General features: G+C 45.2%; 1 protein-coding gene and 1 long non-coding RNA gene across 3 annotated transcripts; both read right to left on the bottom strand.

Moving 5' to 3' along the window:
- Positions 1-612: 612 nt before the first annotated feature.
- On the bottom strand, positions 613-10,085 carry LOC143498956 (E3 ubiquitin-protein ligase TRIM35-like). Of its 2 annotated transcripts, none has more exons than XM_076993865.1 (7): positions 10,005-10,085; positions 7,365-7,694; positions 6,933-7,028; positions 6,601-6,831; positions 6,366-6,388; positions 5,864-5,982; positions 613-2,300 (listed from the first exon to the last, which is right to left on the bottom strand). In XM_076993865.1, exons 2-7 carry the CDS (start codon positions 7,617-7,619, stop codon positions 1,762-1,764), a joined length of 1,263 nt encoding a protein of 420 aa, XP_076849980.1. In that variant the 5' UTR covers positions 7,620-7,694; positions 10,005-10,085; the 3' UTR covers positions 613-1,761. The 2 variants fall into 2 exon arrangements, with proteins under 2 accessions (XP_076849980.1, XP_076849981.1); XM_076993866.1 differs by lacking the exon at positions 10,005-10,085 and adding an exon at positions 7,901-7,954.
- A 5,553-nt stretch (positions 10,086-15,638) lies between these two features.
- On the bottom strand, positions 15,639-17,394 carry LOC143498973 (uncharacterized). The gene is made up of 3 exons (XR_013126027.1): positions 16,731-17,394; positions 16,551-16,647; positions 15,639-16,217 (listed from the first exon to the last, which is right to left on the bottom strand). It is a non-coding gene; the product is annotated as an uncharacterized LOC143498973 (long non-coding RNA).
- Positions 17,395-17,496: the final 102 nt, after the last annotated feature.

Here is a 17,496-nt window from a genome sequence, read left to right as displayed (position 1 = left end):
CTAAACCTATATGTGAATCTATTGATCTAAACCAGGCATATAATAGTGAACAACAAAGAATATATAATTAAACAACAACAGCGAATGATAAACAACTGTCTGTGATCATTAGATTTAAATGGATTATATGGCTAACCCTAACCCTAAGACATTTTCTAATTCCTAAATAAATTGACTTACATACTCTGCCTAAATAAGTATTAACTTGGTTCTATTAGTTTACACATTGAGCCATTGTTAATTTCCACTTTTGGACAAAAAATGACACATAATGCACAGACAGGCATGAATGTGAGGTCACATACGCACACATGAGAATGATTACATTCAATGAGTAACATACGAACTAATACATAGATATGTGTATGCCTAATATCGCACATTACATGTTGATACTTGGTTATATATGAATCTAAATTAATATTACACCGGAATACAAGTGTATTGATATGTCTAAAATAATGCAGCACATGAATATGGAAATACACAGGTCTCTATGACTGTAACTCACAGAATTAATGAGCATGCATATATATATATATATATATATATATATATATATATATATATATATATATATATATATATATATATGCATGCCTGTATTCACTATGCAGTTCAAGACTACAAGAACGGGTAGATCTAACTACTAAAACACAGTGATACATGGATATGCATCAATGTGGGGTGATTATACAATAACAGGTATTCTGAAAAGATCACTTAATACTGATGTACATGAAAGATCATAAGTTGTTTTTTATATCAATCTCATATCACAGTGTTCAAATTCAAAGGCACATGGTCCTTTGTTACTGTGGTCCTTTGCCCTTAAGGACTGGAAAGCTGAATAATGGTTTCAAAAATAATTACCCTTTCCTTGGTTGAAATGTTGTCGAGTTTGGTGTTTTTAGACTGAGTTCGCCGAGTTGGTTCCAGTAGGCTAGGTCCCAATTCCATGTACAGTTCAGATTTGGAGTTACAAATTTGTCCATGACTGAGGTGCCCTTGAGTAAGGCACCTAACCCCAACTGCTCCCCGGGCGCTGGGCTAGGGCTGCCCACCGCTCTGGGCACGTGTGATCCACAGCCCCCTAGTAATCACTAGTGTGTGTGTGTGTTCTGACTGCACAGATGGGTTAAAAGCGGAGGATAAATTTTGATTGCGGTTAAACATGTATTGAAAGTATTCCAATATACTGTGTGTGTGTGTGTGTGTGTATATATATGAAGATGAATTCAAGGCAACTGTAACGCTGCATGTGCTGCGGAGCGAGGAGACGGACACAAATGCTGAGGAGAGCGAGATTTAATAAAGGGAATACCAAACTCAGGGTCGAAAAGGAATGCGTAGGTCAAATCCGAGAGGGAGTCAGAACATGAAACACTGAGTGACATACTGAATACAAGAAAATGAAACACGGGTAGAACACGGAAACAAACGAACAACCAGGTACATGAAACACAGGGCGACTGGGCTGAAAACGAGAAGTACTCACGACAGGAGAACGGGCTGGACGCGAAACAAGGCATATAGTGAAAGCACAAACAAAACCACGGATGACTCGACTGGGGAATGACGGGACTTAAATACAATGACATAAACGAGGGGCAGGTGACGGTAATAACGAGGGGCGTGGTAATAAACAAGGAATCACGAAGACAAACGAGCGGGAAGGGAGCAACAGACACGGAAACACAGACACAAGGGAACCCGGAGTGACAGCCAAGGGAGGGGGCGAGGCCATACGTGACAGCAACATTAACTTTGCTGTTCCACTGTTACTGATATCTTTGCTGGTAAGATCCTCATAGGAGAGGGACTTTGATTATAGAATAATGGGAAAACAGTGTGAGTAAAAGTGTGTGTTATAGTGCGCAGGTGTGAACTGGTTAGAAGATCAGTGAATGTCACTTTCCCCCTGTCCCAGTCCAGCTGAACTCTGACCCTCTTCACTTTCTCTGTAGGTGTGAGGTAGTGATGAGTCTGTCCTTGGCGCTGTGTCCAGTAAGTGCCTGTATTGTAGCACAGACCCCACACTGAACTCCAGTAAGAGTTTCCCTTTCTCCATTCAGACTCGCTAATTACACCCAGTTCCCATATTTCACTGTCTCCAACATCAACATCCCAGCAGTGTGTCCCTGAGTTAAAACCCTCAGAGCCCAGGACACACACATGCGGATCAAATCTTTCTGGATTATCAGGAAGCAGTGATTTGTATGGTCTCTGTTCTACAGTAGTGAGATCATCAGACAGGTGGAGTTTTGGATTGGCAGTGTTGGGGTCCAGAGTAACAGGATCTGAGGAGAGAGAACAGAATGAATCATCATGTTCTTCATGTGTTTATGTGATGAGGTCACATCTACAGACTGCAGGCCCTTTACTCTGAGTGAAATGCTGCAGTAGGTTGATAAGAGGGAAGTGATGGTGATGTTGTGTGTTCACCACACACCCCTGCAGTACTTGTGTGCTTGTTGTTTTGAAGATAGAAATTGTGTCTATTTGATTAATTATAATATGTTTACATGTTGTCTCTAGTGATGTTTACAAACAACAAGATTTTAACCATCTGCTCGACATTCTGGAGTTTTCCCAGTGTGAAGTTTTCATTTCTGGACCAATACCAACTGCACGTCGAGGCAGTGGTCACATTACCAGACTGCTGGCTCTAAACAGCTGGTTCGCTACAGCCTATGCACATCAGAAGGTAAACTTCATTGACAATTTCAATGTCGGAATGTAGATTGACCAGTAAATTGAGAGCTTTGCCTTTTGGCTCAGCTCCCTCTTCACCACAACGGTCCAGTACAGCGTCTGCAATACTGCAGCCGCAGCACCGATCCGCCTGTCAATCTCTCGTCCCATCCTTCCATCACTCGTGAAAAAGAACCTGAGATACTTGAACTCCTCCACTCGAGGCAAGGACTCATTCCCGACCCAGAGAGGTCACTCCACCCTTGTCCAACTGAGAACCATGGTCCAAGTTTTAGAGGTGCTGATTCTCACCCCGACTGCCTCGCACTCGGTTGCAATCTGATCCAGTGAGACCTGTAGGTCCTGGCCCAATGATGCCAACAGGACCACATCATCCTCAAATGGGAGACGCGGAATCCTGAGGCCACCAAACCGAACCCCCTCCACCACTTGGCTACGCAGAGAATTTCTGTCTATAAAAGTTATGAACAGAATCGGTGACAAAGGGCAGCCCTGGCTGAGTCCAACTCCCACCGGGAACCAGTCTGACTTACTTCCGGCCATGCAAATCAAGCTCCTGCTCTGTTTGTACAGGAACTGGATAGCCTGTGGCAGCAGGCCTCGTAGTCCATACTCCCGGAGCACCCCCAAGAGGAATCCCGAAGGACACGGTCGAATGCCTTCTCCAAATCCACAAAACACATGTGGACTGGTTGAGCAAACTCCCATGCACCCTCTAGGACCCTCGCAAGGGTGAAAAGCTGGTCCAGTGTTCCATGACCAGGACGGAACCAACATTGTTCCTCTTGTAATTGAAACTCGACTATCGACTGGACTGTCTTCTCCAGTACCACTACATAGACCTTACCAGGGAGGCTGAGGAGTGTGATCCCCCGATAGTTGGAGCACAATCTCCGGTCCCCCCGGAGCCTTGCCACCAAGGAGTTTCACAACTACCCTGGTCACCTCAGCCTGAGTGATGGGCAAACTCCCGTCCAAGTCCCCGAGCTCTGCTTCCTCCATGGAAGACGTGATGATGGCATTGAGAAGATCCTCAAAGTATTCCGTCCACCACCTAATGACATCCCCAGTTGAGGTCAGCAGATCCCCAGCCCCACTGTATACACTGTTGGTTGGGAACCGCTTTCTCCTCCTGAGTTGCCTGACGGTTTTCCAGAATCTTCTCGGAGCCAATCGAAAGTCACTTTCCATGGTCTCACCAAACTCTTCCCACACCCGAGTTTTTGCCTCCTGTACCCATCTGCCGCCTCCGGAGTCCCACGAGTCAACCAGGCCTGATAGGACTCTTTCTTCAGAATACATTGGGTTTGGCGATTGCCGCCATGACAGGCACCGACAACCTTGTGGCCACAGCTCTGGTCCACCGCATTGACAACAGAGGCGTGAAACAAGGCCCATTCAGACTCAATGTCTCTGGCCTCCCTTGGGATGCGGTCAAAGCTCTGCTGGAAGTGGGAGTTAAAGACCTTTCTGACAGGTTCCTCTGCCATGCACTTATAGACACTTCTGTGCTTGAACATGGTGTTTGTTATGGACAGACTCTGACGAGCACAGAAGTCCAATAACAAAACACCATTCGGGTTCAGATCGGAAAGGCAATTCCTCCCAATCACGTCCTTCCAGGTCTTACTGTCGCTGCCCACATAAGCATTGAAGTCACCCCAGAATGCCCAGAATGGGCACCTTCTAGTATCCCCTCCAAGGACTCCAAGAAGGTTGGAACTGCCATTTGGTTCATAAGGACAAACAACAGAGCCCATTCCCCAACCCGAAGGCGTAGGAAAGCAACACTCTTGTCTAAGGGGGAAAACCCCAACACACAGGCAGCGAGCTGGGGAGCTATGAGTAAGCCCACTCCTGCCCTCCGCCTTTCACCCTGGGCAACTCCAGAAAAGAATAAAGTCCAGCCTCTCTCGAGAGGATTGTTTCCAGGACCCAAATGTGTGTTGAGGTGAGTCCAACTATATCTAGTTGATATCTCTAAGACTCGCACACCAGCTCAGGCTCCTTCCCAACCAGAGAGGTTGCCTTCCATGTCCCAAGAGCCAGGTTCAGTAACAGAGGATCAGTACGCCAATGCCCCCACATTCGGCCACCGCCCAATCCACAATGCACTGAACCCCTACTACTACCTCTCCCACAGGTGGTGGGCCCATGGGAGAGTGAACCCAAGTATCTCTTTCTGACTGTCCCCGGCCAGGCCCCATGGGTAGAAACCAGGCCACCAGGCGCTCACTAAGGGGCCCCTCCCCCAGGCCTGGCTCCAGGGTGAGGCCCCGATAACCCTGATCCGGGTGAGGGTAACTGTTATTTATGAGTTCCATAGGGGTTTTTGGATCACTCTTTGTCTGGCCCATCACCTAGGACCAATTTGCCTTGGGAGACCCTACCAGGGTCACACCATTCCATATAGCCCTGGAGCAGGGGGTGTCTGCTTGGGCTCAGCTGGACTCCAGGCTGTGGGGAGGTGGAGTTGTGTCTGGGTGTTTGGAGTGGTGTGTCCTGTTCCTGGAACAGTGCACATTGTCTCTGGGGTGTTTGCTAGGGTCTCCCCAACTTCATAACCACACTCCTCTGAGCACTATGACTTCTCTTAATAGGATGGAGGATTGTGGGAAGCCCCTTAGCCTGGAGTCTCAAAGACCCATGTCCCACTTCATACAGCCCTATAGGGTCAGACTCAGAGTGATGGTCTTCCTCTCATCTGTGAGATGAGTCCTCCTCCTGGTAGAGGAGACCAAACCCAACATACAGCACAGGAACCTCTTACACTGATTCTCCTTTGTTAGGGATGGGGGAGGAGGCAGGATGGAGGAGCAGGTGGAGGTGGTGGTGTCCTGGGGAGAGTGGGTGGTGTAGAGGTGGAGAGTGGGTGGTGTGTAGAGGTGTAGAGTGGGTGGTGTGTAGAGGTGGAGAGTGGGTGGTGTAGAGGTGGAGAGTGGGTGGTGTAGATCTCCTCATGGACTGACTGTCTCTCCTCAGACCAGCAGTCAACTGGTCGTCCCCCTCACTGTTTATACTAATACAGCCTTTAATACTGGAATAGTTCATTTACCAAACACACAATGTTAATGTTTCTCTCTCTATAGAGTTCTAATTGTGAGGAGAACAGAATTACTCTAATTAATCAAAGAACACCAAAACTCACAGTACTGGAGAATTTTCTGCATTCTCTCCCAGACTCTGAACTTCAGGTTGGAAAGATGTTTTGCTACATTGATCAGAGCTCCTGACACCTTCTCGTGTTGTTTTGGGGTGTGATGAACTCTGGAAATGTAGAAAGCTATTATATTATTAAAATATATTATATATATTATATCATTATTTATCTTATTCAAAGTATTTAACGTTAAAAGTAACATGTGAAATCTTTCATAAAATCCATCAATATGTATTGAAATGTGTGCACATGGTCAGTGTCACGGTAGGCGGGGTCAGACCCACAGGGGAGCCGCCCACTTCACATTCCATACATTCCTCTACACAGCCCCTCCCCCTTTCTAATTCACCCACATACTCCATCATCACTGACACCTGTCTGTCATCTCCTCACTTCCTACTTCAGCCCACAAGTTCTGCCAGTCGTCTGATTGTATCAGAACAATCACAATGTGTAAAAATGTGGAGATCAAACAGAAATAATCACTTACTGTTTCAATGTGGACAACACGTTCTGAGAAGGAAACAGAGGGACAATTGTGGCTTTTCCTTATATGATAATAAAATCTATGGGTCTAAAGACCTTTACACAAACACACACACACTAAAACAAATGTCAAATGGCCAAGATGGCCAGTGAGTGATTCTTTTTCATCTACATTGGTGTATTTAACATGTTTTGTACGTGTGTTTAAGTGAGAGAGAGACAGACTGAGTGATTCTTACTAGTAAGAACGGGATGTTCTCAGCTTCCATCTCCTTCTCTGTGTTTCTGATTTGATCTGAAAGAGATGCTATTTCTCCACTCATCTCCTCAATCTTCCTCCTCATCATGTGACTCTTCTGCTCCTCTTCCTCCTTCAGTGCAGCTAGTCTTGCTGCTTCTTCATATCTTAGAAACTGGTGGATCTTCTCAAACTCCTCCTTTATCTGCCTCTCTGTGTGCTGGGCCTGATACTGGAATGGGAGATGATGAGGAAATATAAACTGTCTAAATGTGTGTGTTTCATTATGGTGTACATGGACAGCACCATTCTGAACTCAGAGTGACCTTTCACCTTAATGTGTGCTGCTGTTTTCTCACAGACTTGTTTATGTTCCTCTAAGAACTTCAGATGCTGCTGTAGAGACTCCAGTGAGGTCTTGAGTTTGTCCTGTAAAACACAGGTTTAGTAGAGGACAGTGTGAGTCTTACAGGACTCATCACTGTATCTGTATAGATGTCCTGGAGATTACAGAGATTATAACGACAACACAATGGTGTGATTACTATGATTCCTTATCATCCTTTTACTATCAAATGGAGATGTTTGCTATATTGTAGCAGGTGGTATATCAATGGTTTAATTATATTATGTTTCATTATGAATGAAGGTCTGATTTAGTTGTCTGAAATGTCATCATTTGACAAATGTAATCTAGACTGTCTAACATATATTTCAAGATAATTGTAAACATTGGAAAAACATTACAGTTAAAATGAAGAGCACCTCAGAAGATCTCTGACTCCTGCTCGCTAGAAAAGCCTCACACAGGTCCTTTAGTGCACGATTACAAGGAGGATAATCTCTTGAAGATCTTCTCCTACAAACTGGACATTCTTGAGATCCCTTGGCTTCCCAGAACTTCTGCAGACAGGTTTTACACACACTGTGGCTACATGACAGTAGAACAGGATCCCTGAAGATGTCACAGCACACAGGACATGAAAACTGTTCTTCTGACAGAGTGTTTGTAGCAGCCATTTCCTCCAACAGCTGCTGTGCTGTTTCTCTGTAATGTCTCCTTCTGTACAAACTTCACTTTCACTTTTAGATCGTCTGCAAAAACACCGTAGCACAGGAGAGAATCAGTTACTGTAGTCCTTTATCCAGATTTTAGTCTAAATTCCTTTCATAAATAAAGCAGAAAGAAGTAAATACCAGATTTAAGAGGTTCTCATAACATTTATAAATCACCTGGGGGGTATTCCAAGAAGCGGGTTTAACAAACTCTAAACTTAACCCTGAACTCGGAGTTGTCTTACCCCGATCTGACATACTCAGAGTTTTCGGTTCCAAAACGGCTGATCGGAGTTAAAGTAATCAGGGTCGCTCAACTCTGAGTAGGTTGACCCAGACAGAAGCACGTTCACGCGTAACTATGAAAGGCATTCTTAATGGAACGCAGATAAATAGGATTTATCATGGACTTAAACGCCGAACATCGTATTTCACACCACTGTAGCTTGAAGTATTAATGACTGCGTAAGCAGAATATTTAGATATTATTAAACGTAAATGTAATACTGCGGTAGCTGCTAGAGAAAGGCAGTCAGCATGTCAAAAAATTGCCAACAGAGTTCATACGTGAGTGAAAATTATATTTTTATATTTAGCAGAAGGGTGCGATTATATTATTATTTTCTCCACCTTTATAATACTGTATTGCGTTTTTAAATATTTTTTTATTGAACACTTACTAATTCCAGGTCTAATCTGAGTGGTGTGAAACACACATGGCATCAGATAAAAATGAAGTATAAGAATATTGTACAAAGTGGTATGGCTGTACATAACTATATCTTATTCTTAAAATGTAAAATATATTTATTTACAGGAAAAATGAAATAATGAAACATAACAGTGAATTTGACTGTAATGTATATTAAAAGGTTACAGGGTGGATGGTGGGGTGGGTGGTGGTGCATGATTTAATGTGGAAAGCAGTGATTGCAGATGGAGTCTATGACAACTCCACCATCTCTGTTGTCACCCACATGCATGTAAGGTTCCTCTTCTGTGGGCATGTCAGAGATGGTAGGCTGTTGCTCTTCCTGGATGGTTGCAATGTTGTGTATTACCACATATGCCATTATTATGTGGCACGCCCTATCAGGGGTTACTCTGAGCCCCTTCAGGCACTGGAACCTGGCCTCGAGGATTCCTAGGGTCATTTAAATTCTTGCCCTTGTTTTGCTGTGGGCCTGATTGTAGCGGGACTGTGGTCCAGGTGCAGGATCTGAATAGGGAGTCATAAGGTAGGCCTATAGGACAGGCAGGGATACCCTCTGTCTCCATGAAGGAGGCCGTCATCATGTCCTATAATCACACTAGGGTTTGCAATGATTTAACTATTACACTGCATGTGAACAACTAGCAAAACTACCGCAGGCCTACTCTGTTCAGATTTGTTGTACAGTGTGGAATCATACACGGATCCTGGCCATCTGGCTTCAACATTTGTGATGAGGTGGGAAGCATCACATATGATCTTGATGGGAAGAACGGTCAGTTACAATAGCTACGTTATTTTTGTTACCATTAAAGATAAGTACATTATTCATTAAGGATGATAAAGGTTAGTACCTGTACATTAATGCTATGGATGAATTTTCATGTTCTAATGGTGCTGGAATAGGTAGCATATGTAGGTTCCATCAATACAGCCAATCACTCTAGGAAATCCTTAAAATGTAAATGGAATGAAGTTCGTTATATATTGCTTCTCCTTTGCTTAATTTCTTTATTGTCCGTGTGAAATAAAGACAAACCAATGATGCTGTGGAATTCCTCTTTGATGTCCATAACTGGCTTAAGCCCAGGAAACACCACAAAACCGGGCACTAGTCATTTTGATGCCGGACATAGTTTTCGGACAGACCGACATACAGTAGCTTTGCTGACAGATTCCGCATCTCCACTATAAAGAAAACTTCCACTAGCAAAAAACGAAGACCAATATATAACAATCTGGAGAGAATTTAGGGCTGATCCGCGATGTGTAATATTTGAAATGTTATTATAATAATAAAGTTATTGATGTAAGTAATGGATTGTGCTGAAAACGATAACGTTCATTAATTAAAAAAATTATCCGAAAATGATAGTAGGCCTATGTCTATTCGGGGTTTTATAAGGCGTTCCCGACGAAGAACTCAGCGAATAAACTGAGCTTCAATATCCATGATCTTCGAGGAAAGGACACGTCATGATGACGTGCTTGTAACTCTGGGTCAGGTCCAAGTTAACCTGCCAGCGAGCAGGTTAGCTTCAGAGCATAAGTTGCTATAGTAACTGACTCCGGTTCTCTCTAAGCTCGGTTTCTGGAACGGAAAACCTCGAGTTTCCGTGAACTCTGAGTTAACTTACCCGGGTTTTCTCGCTTAACCCGCTTCTTGGAACACCCCCCTGAACGCAGAATTAATAAAGACTAGTGTGTCACTCCCAGACTTACTTCCTCAAACAGGCAGGAGTTCACAGGGAGGAGGAGCTTTTGTAAAGAAATAAAGGAGTTGAAAAAGTGTGATGTCTCCACCAGATGGCGACAGTTTACTATCAAGTACTTGAATCAGGGAAACATCCGCTAACTGAACTTCAGGTTTTAATATTTATTCATTAAATAGGAGTGGAGCAAAACATTTGAAGTAAATATTTACATAATTTTGAGATCATGATTTTAATTTTCATTGTACTTGTAAATAATAAAATAAGTTAGTTAAGCAATGATAAGTTCTTTAAAAAAGTAGTTCATTTATTGTAGTTCATGTATCAGTATTTGAGAGAGCAGTGTGTGAGGGGACCAGCAAGACATTTTATAAACACAATAGAATATGGCCCGCACTTCAACTTTTGCACTGGAATTTGGCTTTTTAAAAGAGATATTTTAAATGACAGTGACTTTGAACTATCCCTGGTCACAGATCGCCCACCGCCTGCAGTGACACCACAGGTTTGATCTTCCACTGCAGCTGCAGTGAATGCAGTTGCATGTATTACAGCCCCAACACCCACTGTGGCAACAGTGGCATCCTACACACCACCTGCAGCATCCTCCCCATCACACCATGTGTGGTGTCTTCATCCTCCAATCACACCATGTGTGGTGTCTGAACCTTCATCCTCCCATAACACCATGTGTGGTGTCTGAACCTTCGTCCTCCCCATCACACCATGTGTGGTGTCTGAACCTTCATCCCCCCATCACACCATGTGTGGTGCCTGAACCTTCACCCCCTCATCACACCATGTGTGGTGCCTGAACCTTCATCCTCCCATCACACCATGTGTGGTGTCTGAACCTTCATCCTCCCCATCACACCATGTGTGGTGTCTGAACCTTCATCCTCCCATCACACCATGTGTGGTATCTGAACCTTCATCCCCATCAATAACATGAATGATAAATAATCTTTTTCATTTTGAGTATTTGATTGTCTAATTAAGTAAATTTTATATGTTACAACCGTCCCTGGCATGTGGGGACGGTTGTAACATTGGAGTGACTGTATTTAAATCAATTTTGCAACCTGTACATATTTCATAAACCAACTTATATACATTGTTTCAGTAGTTGACACATTGAAGTTCATAATACAGCAAATTGGCTATTCCAGTGTAAATGGTTTTTGATTCATTGGAAAAATCACAAAAAGTGTTACAACTGTCCCTGGTCTCCCCTATATATTTGATCACTTATTTTTTGACAATTTAGGGCAATCCAAGCTTCCCTTGCAGTCTTAGAACAATCGCCTCTGGTATAATGTACGGATCAGCCCCGCAGCTGGATGGTCCGATTTATATACATACCTACCGCAGCTGATACTCACCAGAATAATTTACTAAAATTACATGCACGGGTGTTATTAAGTTCAGTATGTTAATGTTGATAATTGTCTCAAATGAATGTTAATAAAGTAAATAACGAGCTTAACATTTTCCCCTTTAGTGTTTTTTCTCTGTACTGTAAACCTTCCAAGAATAATCCTGAGGCTGCTGTTCTGAGAAAAAGCTACCAAACTTTTTTGTCTTAATAAATCAGTAAAGATCCATTTATTGATGTGACGGGCGGGGGTGAGCAACGAAAAGGAAGCGATCACGCCAAGTCTCAGGGAAAAAGGATGGTTTAATAGAAAGTGTGCAAACCTAAAATCTCCAAATTAAGGATATAATGACCAGCGGTCAACTGGTACAAAGACAAGACATATATAGACAAACAAACGACCCTCAGGTGAGACGGATCACGGGCTCCGCCCACCTGAGGGACGCACATGACGTCACCAGACAACAACAACAACAGCCGCTGTGGACAGAGGCGGCCGGTAGGGGGCCGCCTCACCGTGACAATTGAATTATATTCAACAATATAAAATATTTGACCACTTTTAATTGATTTCTCTAACTTTAATACACTAACGTTAAGGCTGTATATCTATTTTCTAGCCCAGCCCCTCCTATATTTTTATGTATGTGGCCCTCAATGAAAAAGTTTGGACACCCCTGTGCTAAAGTGATTTGTGTGTGTCACGTTGTGGGGGGGCCCCCTACCGGTCGCCCCCGGTTACAGCGGCAGCGGTCCTGTTTTTGGTCACGTGATGTTCGTTCCTCAGGTGGGCGGGACCCGTGATCCGTCTCACCTGAGGGTCGTTTGTTCGTCTATATATGTCTTGTCTTTGTACCAGTTGACTGCTGGTTATTATTTCCTTCATTCGGAACAATGCACGGGTTTTTGGTTTGCACACTTTCTATTAAACCATCCTCTTTCCCTGAGACTTGGCGTGATCGCTTCCTTTTTGAGTTGCTCACCCTGCCCGTCACAGAATAACCAGCCACCTTTCGGAAGCCGCCAGTCTCCTTTGCTTTCTCCTTCGTTCGTGGTCATGTCTCGTGGTAAGTGTTTGTCTACGTGCTGTGTGTTTGTCGTGTATTGTCTGAGAGAGTGTTGAGTCTGTCCCCACTCGTCCCGCCGTGTTTAAATGTTTGTGTTTAAACCCGTAAGTCACACGGCGGTGACTAGAGCTGGGGACCAGTAGACTCCGCTCTCGCCCAGCGAAACTACCGGTGCCTCACATTGCGCACGTCCGTTGTCCGTTATCGTCTGTATGTGTGTGTGTGTGTATGTACGTTGTAGTGTTTTGTTTTAATAACGACGCGGACGTGAGCGAGTGTGTGAGTGTGCCGTGGTGTGTGTGTTTCGCTGGTGGTGTTCGTGTGTGTATGTAGTCGGGTCCACCGGTGCGTGCCGCACGCTAGACCGCGTTAGACGCGAGGGTCTCTCTGCGCCTTTTGCCTCGCTCACCCGATATCCCGCGGTGACGGGGGTGAGCGACTGCGAGCCAGAGGGACGCGTCGCTGTGGGCGTGACGCGCAAGCCGCTCGCGTATAGCTCTCTCTCTCCAAAGATCTGCGGATCCCGTTGGGAGAACGGTGAGAGAAAGAGAGAGCTGGAGTAGGCGCGTCGCGCTCCACAGAGCGCGCGCATCGGTGGGTCCTGTCCGTTTGTTGGTGTTCTGTCTTTGCGTGTTCGTTTTGTCCTAGAGCGTAGCGTGCTTTGTTTTATGTAATTCCTCTCTTGCACCCCTCTTCACTGTGTGTGGGGAGGGGCCCATTAGAGGTCCCGTGCCACTGGATGTGGCATGGAGGGCATCTCAGGTGCGTATATGTTATATGTTGTGTTTGTGTTTTTTGTTTTGTTATTCCCCAGAGGGGCCCCCCCTAAATATGTTTTTGGGGGGGAGCTATGGGGTTCCTGAGCCACAGCATCAGTGGGGAACCGTCAGGGCCCTCTACGCCCTCTCAGAGGGCCTAAAATATTCTTAAAGCATTATATATATATAATTATCCAATTTTATTTTATCTACTTACAGTTTGACATTCGACATCTAAACAATTACAAAAATATAAGCAAATAAAATATTCACCCGTGTCTATTCAATCTGTGTTGGAAGGTGAGGGGTTAAGTGGAAGCCTGTGAGCCTGTCTCCCCCTATCAGGACTGTGATGCCCGCTGTTCGTTTACAGAGGGCCTGGCAGTTATAATTCAGCGCAATACCAGTTTCAAACGAGAGCAAAATTGACCAATCATATCTTCTCTCTTAGTGGGCGGGCTTAACTGTATGATAATTTCCGCCCGCTATGGCGACGCTAGCTGTCGTTAGCACCACCGCTAGCTAGTTTCGATTCATCCCTTTGATGTCCTCGTGCGCGTTGTTTACATATTCCGCTTGAACCTTATTTTGTTTGGAAACTTATTTTGCTTAAGACGTTAACTAGTACAGATATTATTGTTTATTGCGTTTTTAAAGCTGTACTGTCGTCTCAGTTTTTCTTTATTGCAGTTTATTAAGAAAGGAAAAAAAAAAATTCGGGGGGGGGGGGGGGGGGTAGCGTAGCGGGCCCAGGTTTAAAGGTCACGGTTCGCTACTGCACAGCATGTGGCTCAGAAGGCGCTTCTCCGTTGGGAGACCTGTCCTGTTGGGAGGGACCCCTTTAAGTAGGCAGAGGATGCATGGGGTGTTAGCGGCAGGGTGTCTCCTCAGGCTAAGAAGGGGTCTCCTCCCCCCTGGGTAAAGGGGGTTTAACAGGCAGGGCAGTGCGCGTTATGTGTTGTGTGTCGTCTGTGTGCGTGTGTGTGTGTGATGTGTTGCAGGTCGCTCCTGGTGGTGGACTGCGGTACTCCCGGACCTAGTGGGGTCTCCAGGAGGAGACCCTCCCCTTCAAGCTCGGGGTGACCAGCGTGTCCCTGTTGCGGATTGCCAGGGCCCTGGTCTCTGGCGCTCCTGGGTTGGGTGGAGGAGTCCACCTTGAGATGAGGGGCCCCGGGAGGGGTTCACTCCCCAGGAGTCTGGGGTGACCCCTAGCGAAAAGGGCAGGGGTCAGCTCCAAGCAAGGAGGTAGGTTCGGGAGGTGTTTGTGGAAGGCGTGGCCGCACCCCAGTGTGGCGGCCTGCACACATCCACACCTGTGACGTGTGTTGGGCCATGTGCTCCCGGTCCGCACACAGCAGTGGGGCTTAAGCAGCCTAAGGCCGGGGCGTGGTTATCCGACCGGGGCGTGGTTATCGTCTTGTTGACGGCCCAGTCGGTCCAGGGTCCCGCCCAGGAGGCGAGCTAACCTATGTGTTTTATGTTTTCAGCTCCAGGACTGCAGGGAACGGGTCCCTGCCTGGTCTGCGTCCTGTGACGAGGAGCTTATATGTGTGTTTTGTGTTTCAGCTCAGGACGGCAGGGAACGGGTCCCTGTCTTGTCCCCGCCCTCCCGCCCCTTTGTTGTGTTTTGTGTGCTGCCGCTGTAAGCCGCACATCCGGAGGGGAGTGCGGCTTTGGTGGGGGGGTCTGTCACGTTGTGGGGGGGCCCCCTACCGGTCGCCCCCGGTTACAGCGGCAGCGGTCCTGTTTTTGGTCACGTGATGTTCGTTCCTCAGGTGGGCGGGACCCGTGATCCGTCTCACCTGAGGGTCGTTTGTTCGTCTATATACGTCTTGTCTTTGTACCAGTTGACTGCTGGTTATTATTTCCTTCATTTGGAACAATGCACGGGTTTTTGGTTTGCACACTTTCTATTAAACCATCCTCTTTCCCTGAGACTTGGCGTGATCGCTTCCTTTTTGAGTTGCTCACCCTGCCCGTCACAGTGTGATTGTAATGAACGCTGTAGGTAGCCCCCCTACCCAGGACATGAACCCAGGGGTTATACCAGGAAGCAGCTTAACAAACTTTAAAAATAACAAACTCTAAAATCTGCAACCCTGATACCCAGTTCCAAAACAGCTGATCAGAGTTAAAGTAATCAGGGTTGATCAACTCTGAGTAGGTTGACCCTGACAGAAGTGCATTCACGCATAACTATAAAAGATATTCTTAATGGAGCACAGATAAATTGGATTTTTCATGGACATAAGAGTGAAAAAGAATAGAGCATCATATGACACACCACTGGAGCTTGAAATATTAATGACTGTATATGAGAATATGAGCAGTTTTAGGCACAAATGTAACACTTGTGATGTTCTGTTATTAACATAAGGAAACATTGGGGACCTCTAGTGGTCAGAACTTGTTGCAGTAACATTCATTTGAGCCTTCAGTGTTCCCGTAGTTAGTTCGGGTTGTATGAAGGAACGAAACAGTCACAGTTCTTTCTCTGCATTATATGACCAGGAAAACATTTGCCTGTGAGTATTATTGTGTTTAGTTGTTGTATAACTTTATACTGAGATTACGTCTGATGTAAACCTTGGTTAAGGAACGAAAATAAGTTATATATTCCTTCAGTTAACTGTAAATGCTAACCGCTAGCATATATATGGATTTTTCCATAGACGTTAGCCTTTAAGCTAACAGTTCGGTTCCCATTAATGTACAGTGTTACACAATTGCACTAAGGAAACGAAGGTAACTAAGATATATTTTGTATGTCTGCTTTATAGTTTTACAGTGAGTCTTGAGTAAAGCTTTTGAAGAGAACTTCGGCATCCGGCTTTTCTTGAGAAACTGTTGTCTATCTGCCGAGCTAGTAGCCACACACACACAAGCAGGGGCAGAATAGTAAAAAGGCAACTCTTCCAACGGTCAACGCTCCTCCAACCTATGATTAGAAAACAGACACAAGCTATTATCATGACACAGAACAAAGAAGATGTGGATTTTGAGGATCTGGAAACGCGATCACAAGTATCCAGCTGCTCACGAACCAGCAAACTGTCTGTAGCTAGCTCCCTTGCCTTGAAAGCACGAGCTAAAGCTGAAGCTACGCGTGCAGAACTGGCCTTCGCCAAACAGGAGGCAGAGATGTTAAAGCAGCAAGCTATCATTCAAGCTAATTTGCATGAATTGAGAATGGAAAAGGCGGCCGCAGCCGCTCAGGCAGAAGCTGAAATACTAGAGGCAGCTGCTGAAGATTATGATCGAATGAGCCTACCTCGACAAAGAAAAATAATTCTGCCTCAAAACCCAGCCGAACCATATGGTGAAAACGCTGCAGCACAGATGTCCGTTCAACAGCCAGGTCTCCAGTCCTACCAGAGTGTAACAGCTGATTCATTAAACTTATTCACAACATCACTCCTTGATGCGAAGCCACCTATAACCTCACCTTCACCAGTGCGCCAGCCTATCATGGACAACGGTGTTCAGAGCTGCAGGAATCAAGGTGATATGCCATCAAGTGAGGTCAGTGACCATGAGTTTGTTGAGTTAGCTCCACATCACTTGTCCCAGGAACAAGCCACCTGGACTTCACAACAGCATACTAGCACTGCACAAAATAAACCATACATCAAAAGGGAATTAAACCACAATATTAACCATACCAGCAATGAATACAAACCTTCCCAGCCATATCAAACACATTATTTCCCCATGTACAATGCTAGCCCATCCGGTCCAACGGCAACAGCTGACCTAGGGAAGTACTTGATGCGACGTGAATTGATGAGTTCAGGCCTGCTGAAGTTTGATGATAAGCCAGAGAACTACTGGGCCTGGAAAGCGTCTTTTCTCAGCTCCACTGAAGATCTAAAGCTCTCTGCTAGAGAGCAACTTGATTTGCTGTGCAAATGGCTTGGGCCATCATCATGTGAGCAGGCTAAAAGAATCAGAGCAGTACACATTCATGATCCATCTTCAGGCCAAAGGATGTTATGGCAGAGACTGGAAGATGTTTATGGCTCACCAGAGGTGATTGAGGACGCCCTCCTCAAAAAGGTTGAAGATTTCCCTAAAATCTCAGTCAAGGATAATCATAAACTAAGGGAACTTGGAGACATTCTTATGGAGTCTGATAAAGAAATACTATCAGCATGGCACAAAATTACCAACAGTGTGACGCTGTGGTGTTGGAGGAAGGAGTAGACGCGACTAGCGTC

The sequence above is a fragment of the Brachyhypopomus gauderio genome, unplaced genomic scaffold (assembly GCF_052324685.1).
Source record: "Brachyhypopomus gauderio isolate BG-103 unplaced genomic scaffold, BGAUD_0.2 sc127, whole genome shotgun sequence".
Lineage (NCBI taxonomy): Eukaryota > Metazoa > Chordata > Actinopteri > Gymnotiformes > Hypopomidae > Brachyhypopomus > Brachyhypopomus gauderio.
Note: the sequence above shows the minus strand (reverse complement) of the source record. Positions and strands in the feature narration are given on the sequence as shown.

What these genes read in the sequence shown, in the direction of transcription:
- LOC143498956 (XM_076993865.1), bottom strand. Translation starts at nt 7,619, where the DNA reads ATGGCTGCTACAAACACTCTGTCAGAAGAACAGTTTTCATGTCCTGTG. An exon ending in GGAGTCAGAGATCTTCTGAG is followed by an intron (nt 7,029 to 7,364) that starts GTGCTCTTCATT and finishes TGTGTTTTACAG; the next exon opens with GACAAACTCAAGACCTCACT. An exon ending in GCAGAAAATTCTCCAGTACT is followed by an intron (nt 2,301 to 5,863) that starts GTGAGTTTTGGT and finishes CTCTCTCCTCAG; the next exon opens with ATCCTGTTACTCTGGACCCC.